Consider the following 22,278-nt stretch of genomic DNA (forward strand, 5'->3'; position numbering starts at 1 on the left):
CTTCACCAGGTACCTGAAAGAGTTGGGCAAACCCTGAGACAGAAACTGCAGGACATGTTGTGGGGGAGGGGTAGCAATCCAGGAGTCCAACAGTCTCCGAGACTCACAAGTGGTGCTGGTACCAAAGAAAGATGGCAGAAATAGGTTCCTGTGGACTACAGAAAACTGAACAATCAGACTGAGTTAGACGATTATCCCATGCACAGGAAAGATGAAGCATTAGAGCAGCTGGGTGAGTCTAAGGGTCTAACTCCTACTGACTTGATAAAGGATTACTGGTAGATGCCCTTTACACCTACAGCCAGGGAAAAGACAACATATGTGATCTCATTTGGGTTGTATGAATTTACAAAAATGTCCTTTGTAATGATGAATACCCTAGCAACTCTCCTGAAGCTGGTGGACTACATCTTAGCAGGAGTGGGAGATTATGCTATTGCTTACATGGATGACATTGTCTTCTACTGCAGGTCTTGGGCACAACATTTTCAGCATGTCAGAGAAGTGATGGGCAGATTGCAAAGGGCAGGGCTGACCATTAAGACAAACAAGTGTCCGGTGGGTACAGCAGAGGTATGTTATCTCACTCACAGAGCACGTGATGGAAAGATGAAGTTATTCAAGTATGGCCAACCTCAACTACCAAGAAACAGGTGAGGGCATTTTTATGGACAATAGGGTACTACAGGAAGTGTGATCCCCATTACACTAGGACAGCCACTCTCCTCATAGACCTTACCAGGAAAAGTAGACCATGTAAGGTTGTCTGCACACGAGCGTGTGAGCAAGCATTTAGAAAGCTCAAGGAGGCACTGTGTGGCTACTCTATACTAGCCAGTCCTGATTATAGTCAAGAATTTATTGCAGAGGCTGATGCTTCTCACTATGGCGTCATGGCTCTACTAAGTCTGGGTTCCTCAGAGGGAGAGGAACCTCTATGTAGACTTCAAACCAAGGAGGAATCCTATACAGCCATACAGAAAGAGTGTCTGGGCATTACCAGTATTCTGTGTAAATTACAACTTTACCTGTATGGCAGAAAGTTCACTGTGTTTACAGACCACACTCCTTTAAATGGCTACACAGAGCAAGTGAGTGAAATGGAAGGCTTGTTAGATGGACTTTACCCTACAGTCCTATAAAAATAACTATTCAACATCCAAGTGGAACTGGGGTAATGTACCAAAAGACTGCATCCTTATCTCAAGCTTCATTTCTTGAGGGGTGTCTCCAGAAGACTTGCTTGAGGATTCTATGAAGGAGAATTGTGATGCCAGGAATGATGTCAGGCTAGAGAAAGCTGATTTCAAGATCTTTTTTCTCGCCATGTCTCTCTCTCTCTCTCTCTGTCTCGCTCTTATTTTATACATGGCAACATAGCTGATCAGCAAAAATGTGCAATCTTGTGACCTTTTCTATGTAAATTAGAGAAAGGAAACCCTTTATTTACTGTAGTTACATGGCAAAGAAATATCATTAAGGTCTAAAGAGATGATAACACTGTTATACTCAGCATTAATCAGGCCAGTTATTGAGTACAAGGTCCCCTTTGAGGTGTATTTCTCTAAATATTTAAAACTATTAGAAAGACTCCAAAGGTTCCTAAGTAAAAAGAATACAGGCCTAAAGTCCCTGACCTATCAAGACAGGCAGGAAGCTCTACACTTTATTCAGTGCCTTACAGGCTTTTGAGGGGAGATCTCTGTTTTGCTTACCATGTGATCAGAGGCCCAGGTGTTCTGGATCTCCTGCATCTCCACAAGTCCAGTATCTCCATGAATACTAGAACCAGGGCCTAAATCTTCACTAACAGACATACAAAACATGATGGAAGGTCAGGTTTATAACCCAGGACTTCCAAACGTCTGGAATAAACTTCCCCTGCTCATTAAGTAGTGTGACTTACTATCTTCCAACAAACATAAACTAGATGAATGGATATCCACAAATGACTGGTATGGCCCTCCTGGAGAAAGGAGGTGCTGCCTGACAGGAGGGGTACTGGCAAGATTATAGTAATCACGAGATGCAGTGGCATTGAAATATCTATGAATCTATAAATGAAGAGAAATTCATGAAACTGTAATTGAAATACAATACGTAGCTTTGTACTTCAGGAAGCTAGGATGTCACAAAGTGCAAGTAAACTGAAGTTCAAGAAGCAACTCTACAGACTGTTGAAAGGCTACAAATATAAAAAAAGCAAAATTCAAGATATGTATGTAATATACTGCTTACTTGTGACTTTTATTATTTTTTGACTGTGAGAAACGGCTGATGCAATTAAGCCCTTGTTCCTAAAAAATGTTAGCATTCCATGTGGAAAAACTGGGAAAGCAAGCAATTAATGTAAGATGATGTAATTTTTTTCTGTAGAAAGTAAATGATGCAATCTCCAATTATCCCTGGGCTTTCTGAGCAGCCAAGAACAACTGAAATGTATAAATATTTGGGACTTAGTAATTAGTCTTGCTTTGTCTAGTCTTGTCATGGTGTGAGAAACCTTGGTATCATGTATCTCCTGTTAAAATCTGCACCCATCTGAGTATTATTGTATTAATTTCCGTAAGTTAGAACAGATAGTTGCAGTAATTCTTTGTAAGAGACAACTAAAAAATTTAGTTACCTATGGAGCAGTGCTTATTTACATATTTTGTTTGTGGAAATGGCTGCTATTTTGACATTCCTTGCACTTTCTAATTTTTTGCAAATGTAATATGTATCTCACTTGTTTCCATTACTGTTTAAATTGCATTTATTTACTCATTTCAAAATCTTGTGGTTTGCATTTATTATTTATGTATTATTTATTATCTGAAAAGGGAGTACTGAACACTGTACTTTGGTAAAGCTCACAGTATCCACCTTCTAAAGTAGCATAATCATATAAGCCTTCTACCAATGAAATATTAATTTCTATATATTTATATCGGGCTAAATCAAGAGTAAGTGTTGTAACTAGTGGCCCAGGGTCTCTAGCTCTATTTGGAGTGGTGGCAGTACTTCTGTGGCATTAAGAAAGCTGACGGGGAACTGCAGAATTCTGCCCGCTTTCCTAGGAATTGTGTAGAGTGTGTGTGTGTATGTGTGTGGGGGGGATAACCATTTGAAATGTTGGGACCTGCTAAATTGTGTCCTAAAACATGGAGAATGAGCAGCTAAAAAAAATACAGACCTACAGATACTAGTTCCGAGGTGGCCACTTTTCTGAATATTCACTTTTTTTCCGAGGGATGCATATCTCAGAGTTTATATATATAAGTTTGTACATTTGGGGGAGGAGGTCCATTTTATTGACTATTGTTTGACTATTGGGTGACATGATTATATATGTCAGTTTGCTCCATCTGTCATTTGCTGAAATAATGTGTTTTTTGTTCCCACAGTGACCTCTATTGTTGTTTTTTTATGAAATCTTCAGTTTTGTTATTTTATTCTACTAGTTCCTTATCAGACACCTTCCCATAATTTTTGCATATTTAATTTATTCAGATTTTTTGTATCATAATAGCAGCGCATGATATACTGTTATTTTAGTTGCACATGTCATACTGTTACTATGCACTACAAGGACTAATCAAAACTACGTTATTGGAATGTTTAATGTTCTTCAATGTTCTTTTAATTATATCAAATTTAAATTAAAGTAATTTTAAATTTTAAATTTTTAAATTAATTCTTAAATTAATTTTAAAGGAATCATGATGAATTAATAGATGCGCTTTACTACGTTAGAGAACTGTAGCAGTTCTCAACTGAATTAGAAATAAGCCAAGGCAATAACACTTTGTTTCAAACTGACATACGGAAATGTATTGTTTACTTGTCAGCACTATTCAACTATCTTGTGTATTGCTAATATAAATCGTAGAAACCTTTTAGAATTACGCTCTAATTAATGTGCAGTTCTATAATAATCACTGGAGACTGAATGATTTAAAATGCTATTTAAATATTAAACACATTGGATATGTGGCATGCTCGGAGAGCCTTCAGTGGGTTAGGAACTCCAATATTTTGAGAATTCAATCACTTTAAGAGCTTGATTGCTTAATAAGTTTGTTAATTGATTTATTGCTTGTATTATTGTTTGATTTGCCCGCCAAATTTTGTATAAAAGATGTGCATTTTTTACTTCTAATTGTATCTGAAGAAGCGTAGTTAACCTACGTGAAAGCGCTCATTTCTTGTTTCCAATAAAGACGTCTTAGTTAGAATACGTAGTTTTATCCTGTGGTGATTCCTTCTGTTCTTATCGTTATTTGTTTCCATTACTGTTTAAATTGCATTTATTTACTCATTTCAAAATCTTGTGGTTTGCATTTATTATTTATGTATTATTTATTATCTGAAAAGGGAGTACTGAACACTGTACTTTGGTAAAGCTCACAGTATCCACCTTCTAAAGTAGCATAATCATATAAGCCTTCTACCAATGAAATATTAATTTCTATATATTTATATTGGGCTAAATCAAGAGTAAGTGTTGTAACTAGTGGCCCAGGGTCTCTAGCTCTATTTGGAGTGGTGGCAGTACTTCTGTGGCATTAAGAAAGCTGATGGGGAACTGCAGAATTCTGCCCGCTTTCCTAGGAATTGTGTAGAGTGTGTGTGTGTGTATGTGTGGGGGGGGGATAACCATTTGAAATGTTGGGACCTGCTAAATTGTGTCCTAAAACATGGAGAATGAGCAGCTAAAAAAAATACAGACCTACAGATACTAGTTCCGAGGTGGCCACTTTTCTGAATATTCACTTTTTTCCGAGGGATGGATATCTCAGAGTTTATATATATAAGTTTGTACATTTGGGGGAGGAGGTCCATATCCCCCATATCAGGTGGTGCAGGAGGGTTTGCAGTGGTGCATGGATTGTGGAACTATAGCCCCTTGTCAGTCCCATATAAAATGTTGGCAGAAGGTGAGACTGTACCCCTGCCCCATTTGTCACAATACATGACATGTGTCAAGTTTATTCCTGAGCAAATATAATAATTCTTCTGGTTCTTAGGGGAAAGTTACTCTACAATCTTGGAAGGAGGTATGTAATGCATGTCATTGTTTTCTACTACTGACATTTATTTATTTATTTATCGGGGACCCCACAGTGCTAGTTCCCACCGGCAGTGCACAAAAGGCATAGACTTTCAAAACAACCAGCTGAAATGCTGCATTTCGGACTACTCAAAGGTCACTTCTAAGAAATTCATAACAAACAGAATACAATGTTAATTCCTGAATCCTTTCTGAATAGTTCAACTTTTTTAACTCTATGATTTTTTTCCTGGTATGGAGTAAGTGCATCATTTCAAGTTCTTTCAGTTGGCTTTTTCAAAGTGTACAACTATATTGCAATAGCACATTGAATCAGTGACATACATAATGATACAATGATATATATATGCATATATATATATATATATATATATATATATATATATATAAATATATATACATACATATATATATATATATATATATATACATATATATATATATATATATATATATATATAAGAACCAGGCATGCCTTGTATAATTGGATGCTTTCCTTAAAAAAACAAAAAAAATCTTGCTTTTTTCCTACTTTTCTGAGATTTAAAAAAGTTCAGTTACAGATTTGCTGTTCTGAACTGTTTGTAAGTTTCTTGGAGGCCAATGTTTGCTTGGGTTAAAGGGAAGTCTCTGTGTTCATCAGTGGCAGTGATAAACATTGAGCAGCCTGCCTGCCCCTGTGGGAGTGGTTACTGCCTTGAAACTGTAGTTTTATTGGCCATTTTGGGTCAATTCCTATCTCCTTGATCTCCCTCTCTTAAAACCCTCTTTTGCTCGGTTTTGCGCATAGCGCAACATCGGGCAGCGCCGCCTAATTGGGTTTAAACTATTCCTGGCTCCACAAAGTCTGTTCTTCACTTTTTCCCTTAGAACTGCTCTATCTCTCAAATTAAACACCATATTCTCATTCTAAGGCCCCTCACTGGTCCAAATAAGTAATTGTACAAGTTAGCACTAATAAACCATAAGCACTACTTACTCTTATACTCTCTACGATTACCTTGTCCCCTATTAGTCTCTTTTAATTCAGTTCCCTATATTACTCTAGCATGTCCAAAGGTCAGTCAATGGTTTCCTCTCCAGTCCAGCTGGTGAATCTGGGAATTTTGAGGCAATGTTACAACTGTGTCATGTACACGGACAACCCTCTCCTCCTCCAAACAGGTTCAAATATATGTGAGAGATGCGACCATATAGCCAAACTGGAGGCTGAGCGCTCTCATCTCAAAACTGGTGTAACCAGTCAGGAGGAGAAGGTAACCTCACACAACACAATTCCAGTATCACATAGTCCCACCACAACAGCGAACCAAACACATAAAAACACAAAAACATACTCAGAGGCTCTAAATAAAAATCTACCTAAGCAACAGAGACCTCCAAAGCACACATCCAAGCAAACGCTACCCCAAAACAAAACATGTACAACACATAGCACTCAAAGTCAGTGTTCCAAGCAGTCACAGCCCTTAAGGCTGAATAACACACCTGATACTCTTGTAATAGGTGACTCTATTGTCAGACACACTGACATCCCGCTCACCAGACTGAATAAAAAGAAGGTCACAGTGAGATGCCTGTCGGGAGCTAGAATCTGCCACATAACGCAAGCACTCAGGTCACTCCAAAGCAAATACAAATGTGACTCAGTCATTGTACATGCTGGTGTGAATGACCTGAGACGTACCTCCCTCGACTACCTGAAAAGAGACATAGAGGAGCTCTCTGATCATGTAGCCCAGGCCTTTATGACCCTGACCTTGAGCAGCATCTTACCCTCACCTAGAATGATGCCACAGTATAAAGACAAAATGATTGATTTTAACAATTGGCTAAAATTTTGGTGTCATTCAAAGGGGATCCAGTGTCTGTTAGCCTGGGATGACATGCTCGACAAGCCACGTTGCTTCACTAGGGATGGCTTGCACCTGTCACCCCTGGGCTTTCGGATATTGGCAAAGGCTCTTGCCACCCCCATACTGCCTTTTTTTAGGCAAGGCTCAAAAGTCAAACCCACCTCCATAGACAGCACAAGGAACAAGAAACTAAGGGTAATGCTGCTAAACGCCAGAAGTCTTAACCTCAAGATGCATGCACTTGAAGCTCTCCTCAGTATGGAGAACATCGATATCTGTGCAGTGACAGAAACCTGGTTCAAGGCTCCAGAGAGTACCCCAGCACTACCAGGTTATACCTCATATCATGCTTTTCGGCCCCAAAACCCAGACCGAACCACAAAAGGAGGGGGAGTTTCCATATTTATCAAGGATATCCACACCTCCAGGTTAGTGGCATTGCACGAAGTGTCGGAGACCATCCATGTGCAACTGACAGTGGGCAAGACTGCTTTTCAGTTTATAGCATCCTACAGACCACCCTCTCAAAGTCAGGAATCCCACTCGGCTTTCCTGAAAACATTGGAGAACATGAAGATCTCTCCGAACACCATTATATTGGGCGACTTCAACTACCCAAACATAGACTGGCAGCATTACTCAAGCCCCAGCACCTTAGCCCAAAGGTTCCTGGAATTTATAAACTCAAATGCTATGGAACAACTAGTCATCACTCCCACAAGAAGGGAAAACATACTAGACCTGATCATTACCAACATGGGGACTCTATGCTCCATACCAGAAGTATATCCCTCATTGGTAAGATCAGACCATAAATTAATTTCACTGGATATCCACATCCCGACCCCACCCCCAGCCCAGAAAACCACAGTGAAAAACTTCTCAAAATCGAACTTCACACTTCTCAAAACCGAAGTGGAATCCTTCAAGGCCCCAGGGCCAGTGGAAACTACGGCCCAAACTGCAGAATCCTATATAAACGCATTCTACGGACATCTCCAGGAATGCATGGATCATGCTATCCCTAAAAAAATCAAGACCCAATCATCCAAAGGCAGGCATCCAGTCTGGTGGACCCCAGCCATAAATAAACTGTACAACAGAAGGAGGAAGCTACTACATGATGGAGCAAAATCCCTAAAAGGGAAGGCATCTCTGATCAGTACTAGCAAAAAATTACGATCCCTCATAAAATCCTCCAAGGCCAGCTTCGAGAAAAAAATTGCACAGGATACTAAAGACAATCATAAGGCTTTTTTTCAGTTATGTTAGGAACCTGGGATGCAACTCCCAGACTTGTTCTGAGTTGATTCTAAACGACAAAAAATACACTGAACCCACAGACATCGCCAATATCCTGGCAGACAGGTTCAGTGCAAACTTCTCCACCCCCCCAAAAGAGCAAGTATCTATCCCGGCAGTGTGCAGCCTCCCAAACATCTCTGATGCTCAGGTGAAGGCCGCCCTCTTCAAAGCAAAAAACACTGCTTCCATGGGACCAGATGGCGTCCCGGGTTGCGTCCTACATGAACTCCAAGAAGAACTAATCCCTCAAGTAAAACTGCTGTACAATCTCAGTCTCACTACAGGATATGTGCCCAAAGAATGGCGTACAGCAACAGTGGTCCCACTCCACAAAGGTGGCGCCTCTGCGGACCCTGGAAACTATCGCCCCATAAGCCTGACTAGCCTAGTCTGCAAGGCTATGGAGAGGATCATCATGGAACTCATAAAAAAAGACATTGGGGACCTACAGACACTAGATCCTACCCAATTTGGCTTCGTCAAGGGCAGATCCTGCCTTTTGAACCTGGTCGACTTCTTCGAAACAGTCACCAAGGCCATAGATGAAGGGAATGTAGTCCACACAGCCTATCTGGACCTCGCAATGGCATTTGACACAATACCCCACTCGGGCATCATAGATAAGCTATCCAGCCTAAATATAAACCCATATGTCACAAGATGGGTCACAAACTGGCTCAAAGACAGAACCCACAGAGTCAGAGTTGCTGGAGCCATGTCAGACTCGAAACCGGTCACAAGTGGCGTCCCACAAGGTTCTGTCCTGGGATCTCTGTTGTTCGGTATTTACTTTTCTGAGGTACAGGCCAACGTGGGAGGACTATGGCTCACCAAGTTCGCAGATGACTGCAAACTGGGCGCCATAATCGACTCTCCAGCTGACACAAACAAAAAGGTCTCGCAGAGACGGATAACTGATGCCAGAGCCATGGTCTAAAGCTAAATGCCAAAAAGTGTATAGTCATACCCTTTGGCAAAAACAATGTGCCCACAAATTACCACATGGGTGGTAACCCATTAAGTACAGAGAAAGTAATTAGGGATCTGGGGACCCAAGTTGATAGCAATCTCTCCTTTGACAACCACATTGCCAAAGTGGTTAGAAAGACCTTCTACATAGCCCACCTCATCATAAAAGGATTCACATCTAGATCAAGAGAGGTAATCGTGCCCCTTTATTCATCCCTCATCAGGCCCATCATAGAATACAATGCCCCCTTTGGGATGTGCCTTACCGACACCTGCAGCAATTAGAAAGACCCCAAAAGTACCACACCAAGAGGATCAAGGGACTCAAACAGATGCCATATGCTGCTCGGTTAAAATAACTCCAGCTCTACTAAGTTGCATACCGCCTACTTAAAGGCGATCTATGCCTGACATATAAAGCTATGTCCAACCCAGAATTAATGGACATGCTCCACCTCAGTAAATCTAAATTCCTTAGAGCCACGCGCTTGAGGAACTTGAACCTCAGCACAGAAATAAATAGAACATGCTGGAGGGACAGATTCATAACCCAGAGGCTCCCTTCGCTCTGGAATATAATTCCAAGTCATGTTAGGCAGAGCACCTCACTGACTCTCTTCAAGAAGAATCTTGATGAGTGGATGGGGGATCGTAGGTTTGTCCCGGGGATTACTTCCGTGTCGCTATTAGACAGAGGCTCAGTAAACTAAACTTTAAAAAGGGCACAGTATACTCAAATCAAGGGGTGGCGTAAGCCAAACACAATCGGGCTAGGCTTATAAATGCCCCAGGGCAGAAAGCCTAGTATGAACCTATGAACCTAATTGTTTTTCTGATTTTGACAAATATACACAGGTTTAAGTTTAAACTGTGCACAACTGTCCACAAATCTTTAATGATGCTGACTTTTTTTATAATCTAACTGCTTACTTTAAAATAATTCTTTTCACTTTGTAAAGTTTCATGATGCTACATTTACTGACATTAAAGATAAAGGCATTACTACATAACTGGAGGTATAGCTAGACCATCGTAAAAACTTCAGCATTTATTTATTTTACTTATTTCCATTTGGTTACTCGGAAGATCTGACTGGACAATTCAAGACCTCTTTTCAGCAGAGCAGAAAAACATACAAAGGAATTACAACAAACTCTTTGTGAGTACAAACAATATTTGAAATATAATGATTACAGACTCAACAAAGACTAGTTGTCTAGGTGAATAAGAAAATGTGCAGTTGTCAATGATGAAAAAAGTAATAAAAATGGGGATTACATTAGAAGCAGTAGTTAGGGTACGCAGTTGTAGAAGGACAAGAAGATAAAGAGGCCAAGATATAAATGATGACAGAGATCTGCACGAAAATGTGCAAAAATCTAGAGAATTGAGTGTAAAAGAGGGTGAGGGAGGACTGTATTAATCTGCATGATCATGATTATAGAAAAGAAAAGTTTAAGGAATTACATCAACAGTTATGAAATGAGCAAAATTCTAGAGTTACTGATGACAGGAGAAACTCTGTGGTTTGAGAGAATTAAGGAGTATGGGGAACAACTAATTAACCAGGAGAGGAAGGGCAGGAGCAGACATTACAGTTAAGAAGATGAACACAGAAATGCTTTTTGAAACTATTTTGTGTTTGAGGTTGTCTGAGGGCAGGTGGAAACTATTTCCAGATTTTGGCCATTCTGCCATGTGCATTTGAGGCATTGCCTGGTAAGCAAGATATATCTCTTTACAACAGAGTTCTCTTGTGGGACAGTAGCATTTCATCAATGAGATTAAGAAAGGACATTTGAAAGGTTGGTGTAGAGTAGAGTGGATTACCTCCTGTTGGGCATACTGAAAATAGCTGGGAAGTTCCATCCTGTTGTTTTTTGGTGTACAGCAATCCAGTGGTGAGTTCTGATGGGGAGATTGCAGGCAAATTTTGCTATTTTGTTGTAGCATTACTCTAGTCTTTGTTGTTGAGTTGCACGAAGGTTAGTGTAGACTAGGAAATGTAGTCTTACGTGCTTGTTCTCAGACATGTGTTTTGGTTCTTTATAAGGCACGCTGTCTTTGAGGATTTTTTTTTACAACACTGGATATATGGAGGTCAAATTTTAATGTAATGTCCAGGGTAACTTCAAGTAGTTTAGTACCTGGGACAATATCCAGGACAATATTGTTGGAAGAAGTAATAGAAAAATCAGTATGTGGTCCAGGACTGAATCTAGATAGGAAGCATATTACTTTTGTTCTTTTAGCATTGAGTATTAGGCCATGTTGCTGTAGGCAGAGTTCATTTGAGGGGTATGATTCCTGGGTTTTGGCTTGCAATTATTAAATGGATGGAGAATAGCAAACAAGAGTGGAGTTGTCTGCATATTGAATAAGTGAGCTGGGACCAGATGTAGTATGTAGATCACTGCTAAATATATTGAACAGCAATGGACTCAGTATAGAGCCTTGAGGGACACCTATGTTAAAAGGAAGGAAGACTAGGCTTTTCGCCACCTGACACACTGTATCCTGTTACTTAAGAAGCTATGGAACTGTTTGATAGCTTTAGTAGAGAGGTTGAAAGTGGTGAGGTTATGGAGTAATTTACAATGAGATACTATGTCAAATGCCTTTGAGAGATCAAGAAAGGTAACAGAAACCAAAAGACTTATTACTGTGTAGATTGATGGTATTTAGAATAGAAACTATGACAAATATATTTTACATTATCAATTATTTTAAGCAGTCAGCAGACATAAGCAGCCCGTTTCCCAATTTTACATCTGACAAGACTAAGCCAAAAGGTGGCTCAGGTATATAGCGCTACTGGACATCACTGTTCACCTCCAGTGGAATGTAAAGGTAATCTCCATCCTAATTAGTTATGTCTTACTGCTTAGCTTTCATTCATCTCAAAGAAATATGCACAGACTGATGTCCCTGCTTTTAATTTGCCAATTACTCTTAAGTGGAACAGAGTTGAATAGCTACCCCAATTACCATGTATTAACCATTGCTACCACCCTTTCTCCTGCTACATCATCACTTCAGTAAAATTACTATCACTTTAAATCTACTTTAATTCTATCAGTTTGTGTTCCAAAGACCTTTCCTCCTTATCCAGCATGTGCTGTCTGTGCTACATATACTCCCCCCTTATCCCATCAGCTGTCCTTCCTCTCTAAGTTTATACACAGCACTTTGGCATGGTCATTACTATTTCCTTTCTGCCTCCCTTATTGTGTACAGCTTCTAAGATATGCAAGTCATTATTTTCCCATGCCACATTTTTTTTCTCCCAAATGTATCTGTTGCTACCTTTCCACTCCAAAGAGGCCAAACATTTTCATAATTCTATATACTAGTTATTCTCATATCACATACATCCATACTTTTCTCTACTGTCTGTTTAAAGTGATGTCATCTACATGTCTGAATCTTAATTTTCTCATTTTTATTATTCTTCTGCAAACATATCTCACATCTCTATTAATCATATTATTAACTTACATTCTTTGCATCTATCAACCTCTGCCCCACTTCTGGTCTACAGCCTTCATGATTCATATTTTCAAGCCTGCAGACAATAAGTCACTGTTTGCATTACAATCAGTCCTTTCCTGTACAGCTATAATAATTACAATATCTCATAACTCTGCACATCTGTTTGAGAACTGCCTAAAATAAATTTTAGTCATTAAATTTTAACCAGCAAAAACAATTTAAAAAAGTTATCCAAAGTAGTAATTCTGAAATATCTTATTTCTTAGGTTCATAGGTAGGTACAAGGCTATTGACCCCAGGGCATAATTAAGCCTAGCCATAAATTTTGTGCTACAGCACTCCCTTCCCAGGTGGTTTAGTTACCTGCACCCCTGTCGAGCAGGGCCATAGAAGTGATTCCCTGAGGTGAATTTCCTGTTTCCCATCCACTCATCAAGATTTCTCTTGAAGAGTGCCAATGAGGAGCTATGCCTCACATATATGGGGACCTTGTTCCAGAGCAAGGGGAGAATTTACGACACAAATCTGTCCCTCCGACACATCCTGTTTATTGATGATGTCAGGTTTATGTCCCTTGAGTGTGTAGCTCTGGTGGATTGGGTTTTCCTTAGGCAGAGCATTTCTAGCAATTCAGGGTTTGACATAGCCTTGCATGTCAGGCAGAGATCACCTCTGAGTAGCTGGGACGTGACCGAGTAGAGTTTGAGTTTTTTTTAGCCTCATGGCATAGGGCATCTGTTTAAGGTCCTTTATCCTCTTTGTGAGGTACTTTTGAGGCCTCTCCAGCTACTGCAGATGTCTTGCTAGGTACATCCCGAATGGAGCATTATATTCAATAATGGGTCTAATTAGTGATGAGTAAAGGGGGACGATAACTTCCTTATTCCTAGATGCAAACCCCTTTGTGATAAGGTGGGCCATGTAGAAGGATTTTCTAACCACTTTAGCAATGTGGTTGTCGAAAGAGAGGTTACTGTCTACCTGAGTCCCTAGGCCTCTTATCACACTCTCTGTGATAAGTGAGCTGCCACCTGTGCTGTAATTCATAGGTACTTGGTTTTTCCTAAAGGGGATAACAATGCACTTTTTGGCATTTAGTTTGAGGCCACGGTTTTGGCACCATATATCTGTATCCGTAAGACCCTTTTGAAAGATGTCTACATCAATAGCATTCTCTATTGTGGCTCCCAGTTTGCAGTCGTCTGCGAACTTTGTTAGCCATAGTCCCTGCGTGTTTGCTTGTACCTCCGAGAAGTAGATACCAAACAAGAGGGGTCCCAAGACTGAGCCCTGTGGTACACCACTAGTCACAGGTTTGGAGTCTGATCTAGAGTTTCCTATTCTCACTGAATGGGTTCTAACCGTGAGCCAGTTTTCAACCCATCTTGTTACGTAGGGGTTTATATTTAGGTTGGTGAGTTTGTCTATAATTCCCAAGTGGGGAATGGTATCGAAGGCCTTTTCAAGATCAAGGTATGCTGTGTGAACCAACTTTCCCTCATGTATTGCTTTAGTGACCATTTCGAAGAAGTCAACCAGATTTAGGAGACATGACCGTCCCTTCACGAACCCAAATTGGGTGGGATCCAGGGTTTGTAGGTTCCCAATGTCATTGTTTATGAGTTCCATGATGATGCGCTCCATGGCCTTGAAGACAAGACTTGTCAGGCTGATGGGGTGGTAATTCCCGGGGTCAGTGGTTGCACCTCTTTTGTGGAGTGGTATGACTGTTGCCGTGCGCCACTCTATGAGCACACAGCCTGAGGTGAGGCTGTGGTTAAACATGGTATTAAGGTGAGGGGTTAATTCATTTTGGAGCTCATGTAGCACGCAGCCTGGGATGCTGTCTGGTCCCATGGATGCTGTGTTTCTTGCCTTGGAGAGTGCTGTTTTCACCTGATTGTCTGTGATTTTAGGGGCAGCACAATCTTCTGCAATGGGTATGAGCCCTTTGGGGGGAGACGGTGGGGTGAAGTTTGCACTGAACCTATCTGCCAATATATTGGCAATATCAGTTGGTTCCGTGAATTTTGAGCCATTATGCTGTAGTTCGGAGCAGATCTGAGAGTTGCTATTAAGGTTTTTGACATAGCTAAAAAATGCTCTGTGGAAGTCTTTGGTGTCCATTGCAATTTTACTTTCAAAGCTTGCCTTAAGAGTTTTTTATGAGGGTTCGCTAAGGTTGGTCAGGGACCCCCCCTCCATTCCTGGGTTTTTATTTTTTTTTTGCAGTAATTTCTTCCTTCTATTATAGAACTTGTTTATGGCCACCATACTGGTTTCCTCTTTTTGGAGGAGTGGGTCTTGGTCTTGTTTGGGATAGCATGGTCCATGCAATCATATAAGTGCTTTTGTGTAGGATATAGCAGATTCAGTCATACTGACATTCTGCATGGGAGTAACAAAGTTTGCCACCTCTGTCTTGAGTAGCATAAAGTTTGCTTTGGAGAAGTTTTTCACCATGGTTTCTTTTGGGACGGGGGTGGCATGTGGATATCTAGGGTGATGAGTTTGTGGTCTGATCTGACTAATGATGAATTTACCACAGGTGTGGAGCATTTGTCCCCCATGTTGGTGATGACCAGGTTCAGTATATTTTTACCTCTTGTAGGGGTGTTTACAAGCTGGTCCAGAGCATTGGAGTTAATGTAGTCCAGGAAGCGCTGAGCAAAGGTATTAGTACTTTCATAGTTTTCCCAATTGATGTTTGGGTAATTGAAATCACCTAGTATAAGGGTGTTTGGTTGGACTCTCATGTTTTCCAATACCTCGAGGAAAGCGGAGTGAGTATCCTGGGGCAGGGAAGGTGATCTGTAGCAAGCTACAATCTGAACTGCAGTTTTGCCCATTGTTAGTTGCACTTGGATGATCTCTGAGGCATCATACTTTGCAACTAGTCTGGAAGTGTGGTTATCCCTGATGAATATGGATATGCCTCCTGCCTTTCTATTTCAGTCTGGGTTTTGAGGCCGAAATGTGTGGTATGAGTTGTAACCTGGAATTGCTGGGGTGCTCTCTTGAGCCTTGAACCAGGTCTCAGTTACTGCACAAATATCAATGCTCTCCATGTTGAGGAGTGCCTCGAGAGAGTGCATTTTGAGGTTTAAACTCCTAGCGTTTAGCAGCATGACCCTCAGTTTATTATCGCTAGTACTTGTTATGGCAGTGGATTTAGGGAACTGCAACAGACAAAGAAATGACAATGCAAACAACTTTAATTCTTTTCATTTAACCCCAACACTTCAGGGTACTTGGAACCACCCCATGGGACAGCAATAGGGGAGTTACAGGAACTGATTTCAAACACTGAATACTTAGTTAAGAGAAGGGTGGTTGTTAATAACAATTCCCAGGGAAATATCAAAGTGCTGAATGATGGGACAACTTTGAGTTTGCAAGGCTTCAATATTTTTAATTATACCCATTTAGAAATTAATCAGGAGCATTTTTCTCTGTTTAATAAAAGCCTTAAATTTATACCTAGTTCCGTCATTAGTTTACCAGAAATAATGAAATAATGACTGAGATTAAATTGTTTTTGAGGAAACTGGGGTTGTAATCCTTGTTCTATAATAATCAAGGAGCTTTGAGGCAGGCAAATAACAATAGTGAAGTTTTCAAACTTAAAAGTACATTTAACTCTCCTATTGCTCCCATTGTTGCTATCTATGAAAACTTGTGTTTAAGGGGCACTCATTCATTCTTAAGCTCACATAAGAAAAAATATTTCAACTTAAATAGACAGGAGATGGCACTGTTAAAACAAATTAGATGTGTTGACTCTATTAGGGTAATGAAACCCGATAAAGGGGAAGGGTTGGTGTTAGTGGAGAATATTGAGTACAGTGCAAAAATGATGGACATTTTTTATGATACCACCAGGTAAAAGAAGCTTCATATAATGAAGTTATGATTGCCCATAGGAAGGTCCAACCTTTTTTGGAGGACTCTTTTCCAGGGCATCATTTCAGAAGAACTGCATGAGTTTCTTAAAACCGAGCATCCCACCATCCCACAAGCATTTGAAATACTGAAGGTCCATAAGGACGTAATCAATCCACCCTATACAGTGATTATCACATCTAAAGGTAGTTCTATCTACCCTTTAGGTGTGTTTATAGATAGACTGTTCAAACCAATTGTGGTTAAGATTAATTTTATACTGAATGATTCATGGGACTACCTGTCTAGATTAAAGGAAGAATTATTTTCCTCAGAAATTTCATTTACAACAATGGATGTAGTTGACCCTTTTTACTAGCATCCCTCATAAAGAGGGACTTGAATTATTTTTGGAGGCTATGCTGGACCTAACAGATTTAAATAGTACTATGATGAATTTTGCTGTAAGTGTTATGGACATGAATTTGGATAACATTTATGTTTGAGGGTAGCTACTTTAAGCAGATACAGGGTGTAGCAATGGGGGCCAGTTGCACCCCCATTTAAGCAAATATGGTTATGTATGCTTGGGAATGTAAGTATGTCTTTCCATTAAAATTTAATAAAATATTGGAGTTTATATCTTCGTTTTTTAGATGATATTTTTATTTTTTGGAAAAAACCTATTTCAGCCCACACAGATTTGGCTACCCGTTTAAATGAGTTACATCCATTCCTTACGTTCACTAGTAAAAATTTGAATACTAGTATTGACTTCTTAGAAGTAAGGTTGAGCAAAGACATGGTAGCAAATAAATTTTGCTCCACTATTTTTAGAAAAGAAACATTTTCTAATTCTTATTTGAACTACAATAGTCAACATCCCTTCAGAACTAGAAAAAATATTTTCAAAGGCCAGCTAGTGAGGGCTATGAGAATGTGTTCTAACTGGGACATACTGAGGAAGGAGGTTCTATTTATTACAGAATTATTTCTGGAGAGAGGGTACCCCGGAGATCTTATTAGTAAAGTGAGCAAAGAGGTGGTACCAGCTTTGGGTACAAAATTTAAACACATTTTGGGTATGGATAGCAATTCAGCAGGGACTGCTTTGGACACCTCGAATCAGCAGTTTACAAGTAGTATGGTGCTTCCATTTGGTGAAGGTTCCAAAGAAGTTAAAGCTATAATGCTAAAATACTGGACTATTTTTAGGAGTAACCCTGATCTATTTAAAATTTTTGGGGAAGAGCAGAAATTTGTGAATAAAATGGGTAAGAATCTGAAATATTTGTTTGAGCACAACATCATTCTACATAATCCATTTGAGCAAGGAACTAATAAATGTGGTTGTTGCTCATACTGCAAATATATTTTGGATGAAAAAATAATCTGTTTACCAAATAGGGCTCACCTGGTGGTTTTCAAACCAGGGAATTGTACAACAAAAGGTTTAGTTTACTTGGCTGTATGTGATTCATGTAAACATTTTTATGAAGGGAAAACACAGAGACAGCTTTGTAAACGTATTTCTGAACATGTTTATGTAATCCTACATAAAAATGACAAAAATGCTTTGTTTAGACACTCATTGGAATGTGTAGATTTTAAAAAGTTCAGATTTGGTATTTTAGAAGTTGTACATAGATTTTCAAGAGGGGGCTGGTGGGAATTGGATATTGAATTATGTGAATTAAAATGACAATTTTTACTTTGAACATTCCTTGAACCTGATCTTAATGAAACCTTGTCTATAGCCCCAGTTTTAAAGTATAGGGCTTTGACCAGATGAATTTATTGGATAAAATTGAGGTCTGTCTTTTTAAAAGAACATACTTTTTTCTAATTATTTAATTGATTAAGTGGTTAATTAAGTAAGTATATTTCAGCTCTTGCTTGGTGTATTTTTTTATTCTGATGAAGTCTTGGTATTAACCAAGACAAAAGCGCTAAATAAATTTGTTTTCTGTGGTGTAGATTGGCTGATTTGGATTTATTTCTTGAAGAAGCTTGGTTTTGTGGACACTGCTTACCCTGTTGTGTTTTCTACTTTTGTAAAATGTTTAAAAAATAAACAGGTTTGAGTGTGACTTTATGAAAGCTCTAGAATACTAGAAGCAGCAAAGTTTACATTAACCAATTACATTAAACACAAAGAGACATATTCTGATGATGCCATATCTGTTCATTTACTGTCTCAGAAAGGATAAAATATCAATATGTGTCTCAATTAAATTATTTTATATACACAGTGACTTCTCAGCTATCACTATATTCAGTTCTCTGTAAAGGAACATATTACCATTTTGCGGTTATACATGATGACACTGAATTTTGCTTTAACATTTTAAAAGGGAGCAAATCAAGGAAAGAGGGGAAAATGGTCAAACACGTGAAAAACAAAAACAAGAGAAAAACAGAAATAACTTACCCCTTGTAGGAGAGCTTTCTTTTGATCTGTTCTCCAAAGAATATGTTAATCTTTCTGCGAAAAATGAAGAAGCAGCTCTTTCAAGTCTTGCTCTTGGTTTTGCTGTAGGGCTTGTAGATCCTGACCTCTTCAACAAAGATAAACACATCACATATAAATACTTGATCATTACATTTCTCAGTATTCATTTCTGTTTTTTCCTTAGCACTATACAGATGCAGTCAGTAATTCTGTTCAACAAGAAATCATATTTGTGTATGCAAAATAAGAGTCATAGCTGGAATAACAGTGTTTAATATTTTTTAATTTACTAATTGGTATTCATATTAATTGAATGACAGCCACAATATATAAACTGGCCACTAGAAAAAAAAAGCTTACTGTATCAGTCATACTGGACAACCATATAACTAAATAATGCCTTGCATTTACTAGGTTCTAATTTCTGAATTCCTTAAACATCTACACACACACACACACACACACACACACACACACACACACACACACACACACACACACACACAGACAAAAATGCATTCTGTGCTTCTAATAACATATGATCCTCCTATCAAGCATGATGTATATTTACCATTCATTAAGTTTATCTGCAGTCATTAAACTTTTTTTTCTGCGGTAAATGAATCTGTATCATGGAAGGTGCCACATTTGATGTTGATGTTCTATGTGTTCTATGCTGGTATAGGTGGGTAATTAAATGGTTGCGAACCTTCCTCCATTTAAGGTCAGTTCAGCTCACAGGAAAGGTAAACAAAATGGAAAGCAAACGAAAGAAGGGAGGATGGCAAAGATGATTCAATGTACAACAAAAGAACATGACATGACAAGAAAGGAAGAAGAAAGTTAGGAACACTTTCTGGGGAACAAGAAGGAATATAACACAAAAGAGAGCTGTTCTTCACAAAAATAAATTTAGATATTAAGAAAACAGAAAATACTTAAAGAAGAAAAGAAAAAAAAATGGATAGCAAACTTGTCACACAGGGTAATTACAACGAGAAGCTCCAAGACAAAATACATCAGATCATAGTGCCTACAATCACACTAGTAGCTCACTAGTCAAGAGGCTGGGCTTCTGACCCTGTTACTATAGAACTTGGGTTAAAAAGTGTCCAAGATACTGAAAAATTTAACATGGTGGTGGACATCTTGAAGGACAAGAACTAGGGCCAGTGTTAGCATTGTGGGGCCCTCCGCAAATTTATAGTTGGGGGCCCCCTGGACATCGCCAGCCTAAACATCACCCTGTTCCTGCCACCCCTCCCAAGCAAACATTTAGCTCAGGCTACAAAGATTTAGGAGCAGTACACAGACAGAATTGCAGCTGAAATGTTCTTACATTACAACAGGCCAATGTACCACATCAAAATGGCCCACCCACTGAGGCATTCACAATGACAGTTGTTTGGCTATAATGATGTTTCACTACAACAGCCTTATGTACATGGCTGGCCTTAGGTGAAATGGCATCCTAGAAGAAGGGTGTCTCCCCTCATTGCCCATCCACTGCCTTCCCAAAAGCATCACCTGGTGTTCCATCCTCTACTTTCCACCAGTCCTGGCCTTCCCACACCATTCAGATTGCTTTTTAATCATTTTCTCTGATTTTGTCTTAAACTGTGGAGGAAATAACAGAATTAAGTCAGGGGGAACATTTTAGAGTTTTTTCTTTCCTTGTAAATATTTTTTTCACCCAATAATGTCCTAAACAAAAAAAAATCATGACTCAAGAAAGAAGTTCATTCTTACTTTATGACTTTACTTGATTCTGCATCTTTTCAATATGCCTTAAATGGCCATGGCTGCACTGAAATAACTGTATAGGAAACAACTTCATTAAACTGGAGGTTTGGGGGCCTTTAGGCCCTCATAAGCCATGGAATTGCAGATGCTTTGAGTGTATTTTAGAGCTCTTTTAAAATCTTTTGATCCGGTGATAGCTTGAACAACAATTATGAGTGAAAAAAGAAGTAAACAAAAAATACAAAGAAGAAAATTAGCTCAAAAGACAGAAAGCCAAACAGGGCAGCTAAAATCCCCGCTGAAGTTGCAGAATGCTTATTCAAGCCAAAAAAAATAAATCCAGGAGTAGTCCAAGTGCAAAACAGGGCAGCTAAAATCCTCACTGAAGTAGCAGAATGCTTATTCAAGCCAAAAAAATTGATCCAGAAATAGTCCAAGTGCAAAACCCAGCTTTATTAAATCCACATAAAACAGATAAGCGCTTTTGTCCCAGAACATTATAACTTCATCAGATACAATAAAATTGTTAAGTCCTCCTTATAAAGACATGTGGAAGGCATCATAATCATGAAATTTAAGAAGACACACACCCTTAAAGACATAACATTAAAATGCAGTAAAACAGTTGTATGAAATAAATATACTATATAAAATAGTTTGTTCACTATTAAAACAGAATATAAATATGTAAAAATGTATAAATTACAGTATTAAAAAGTGTTTATCAAAAAAATAATAATTTTTAAAATATATAATACCATGTAATTTATCTGTCTAATGCTTTGGGCTTTAAAAGGGAGCTGATTGAAATATTTTCATTTAATCCTGGTCAGCTACCTGCACCGAAGTGTAACTGCCAGTAAAACTCTCTCTTTTCTAAGAGTATGGATCAGGCTCCACCATTTATGTCTGTCCTTGTACTGTCTATTACAAAAACAATTAAACATATGTTCTTCATTGTCCAATATGTGCTTGCTCAAAGCATTGGTTAACTTTTTTGTTTTGATCTCATAGAGGTGCTCATAAATGTGATTTTTAGTTTCCTGTTACTTTTACCAATATAAAAACAGCAACAACGGTTACAAACAGCACAACAAATAACTCTTTCAGAGTTACAGTTACATCTATGATGAATTTTAAAATTAATATTGTTGATGTTAAAAATGTCCCCTTCCATAATGTATTTACAAAAGTGCCACATACCACATTTGTTCATATATCCAAGTTTGGGCTTAAGTCCACTTTATGTTTCAAATACATTTTTTAGGTTCCAACCCTTCTTATACACTATGGTTGGAACTATATTAATGAAGGGTCTAATAGCTTTATCTTGTCTTAGGATGGACCAGTTCTTATTAAGTATTTGTTTTATTGCAATGCTGTCGGAAAAAAAGACAGTTGTTAAGGAAGTCCTGCAGTCACTAATACCTGATGTAATGGTTTGAATGATAATTTCATTATTGGTGTTAGGGCTCTGGTGTCCTAAATCTTCTCCTAGCAAAGGTAGATAGAAAGCCCTTTTTCTT

The 22,278-nt window shown here is 38.8% G+C and overlaps 1 protein-coding gene across 1 annotated transcript in view; it reads right to left on the reverse strand.

The window, feature by feature from the left end:
* MAP9 (microtubule associated protein 9) overlaps positions 1-22,278 on the reverse strand; it is a 1,126,417-nt gene that overhangs the window by 523,776 nt on the left and 580,363 nt on the right. The window contains exon 6 of the mRNA XM_044063500.1: positions 18,989-19,115. Within this exon, the coding sequence (XP_043919435.1) occupies positions 18,989-19,115 (127 nt within the window). The remainder of the gene's footprint in view (positions 1-18,988; positions 19,116-22,278) is intronic.

Source organism: Protopterus annectens, chromosome 2.part1 (assembly GCF_019279795.1).
Source record: "Protopterus annectens isolate FY-2018-M chromosome 2.part1, PAN1.0, whole genome shotgun sequence".
NCBI classification, from domain to species: Eukaryota; Metazoa; Chordata; order Ceratodontiformes; family Protopteridae; genus Protopterus; species Protopterus annectens.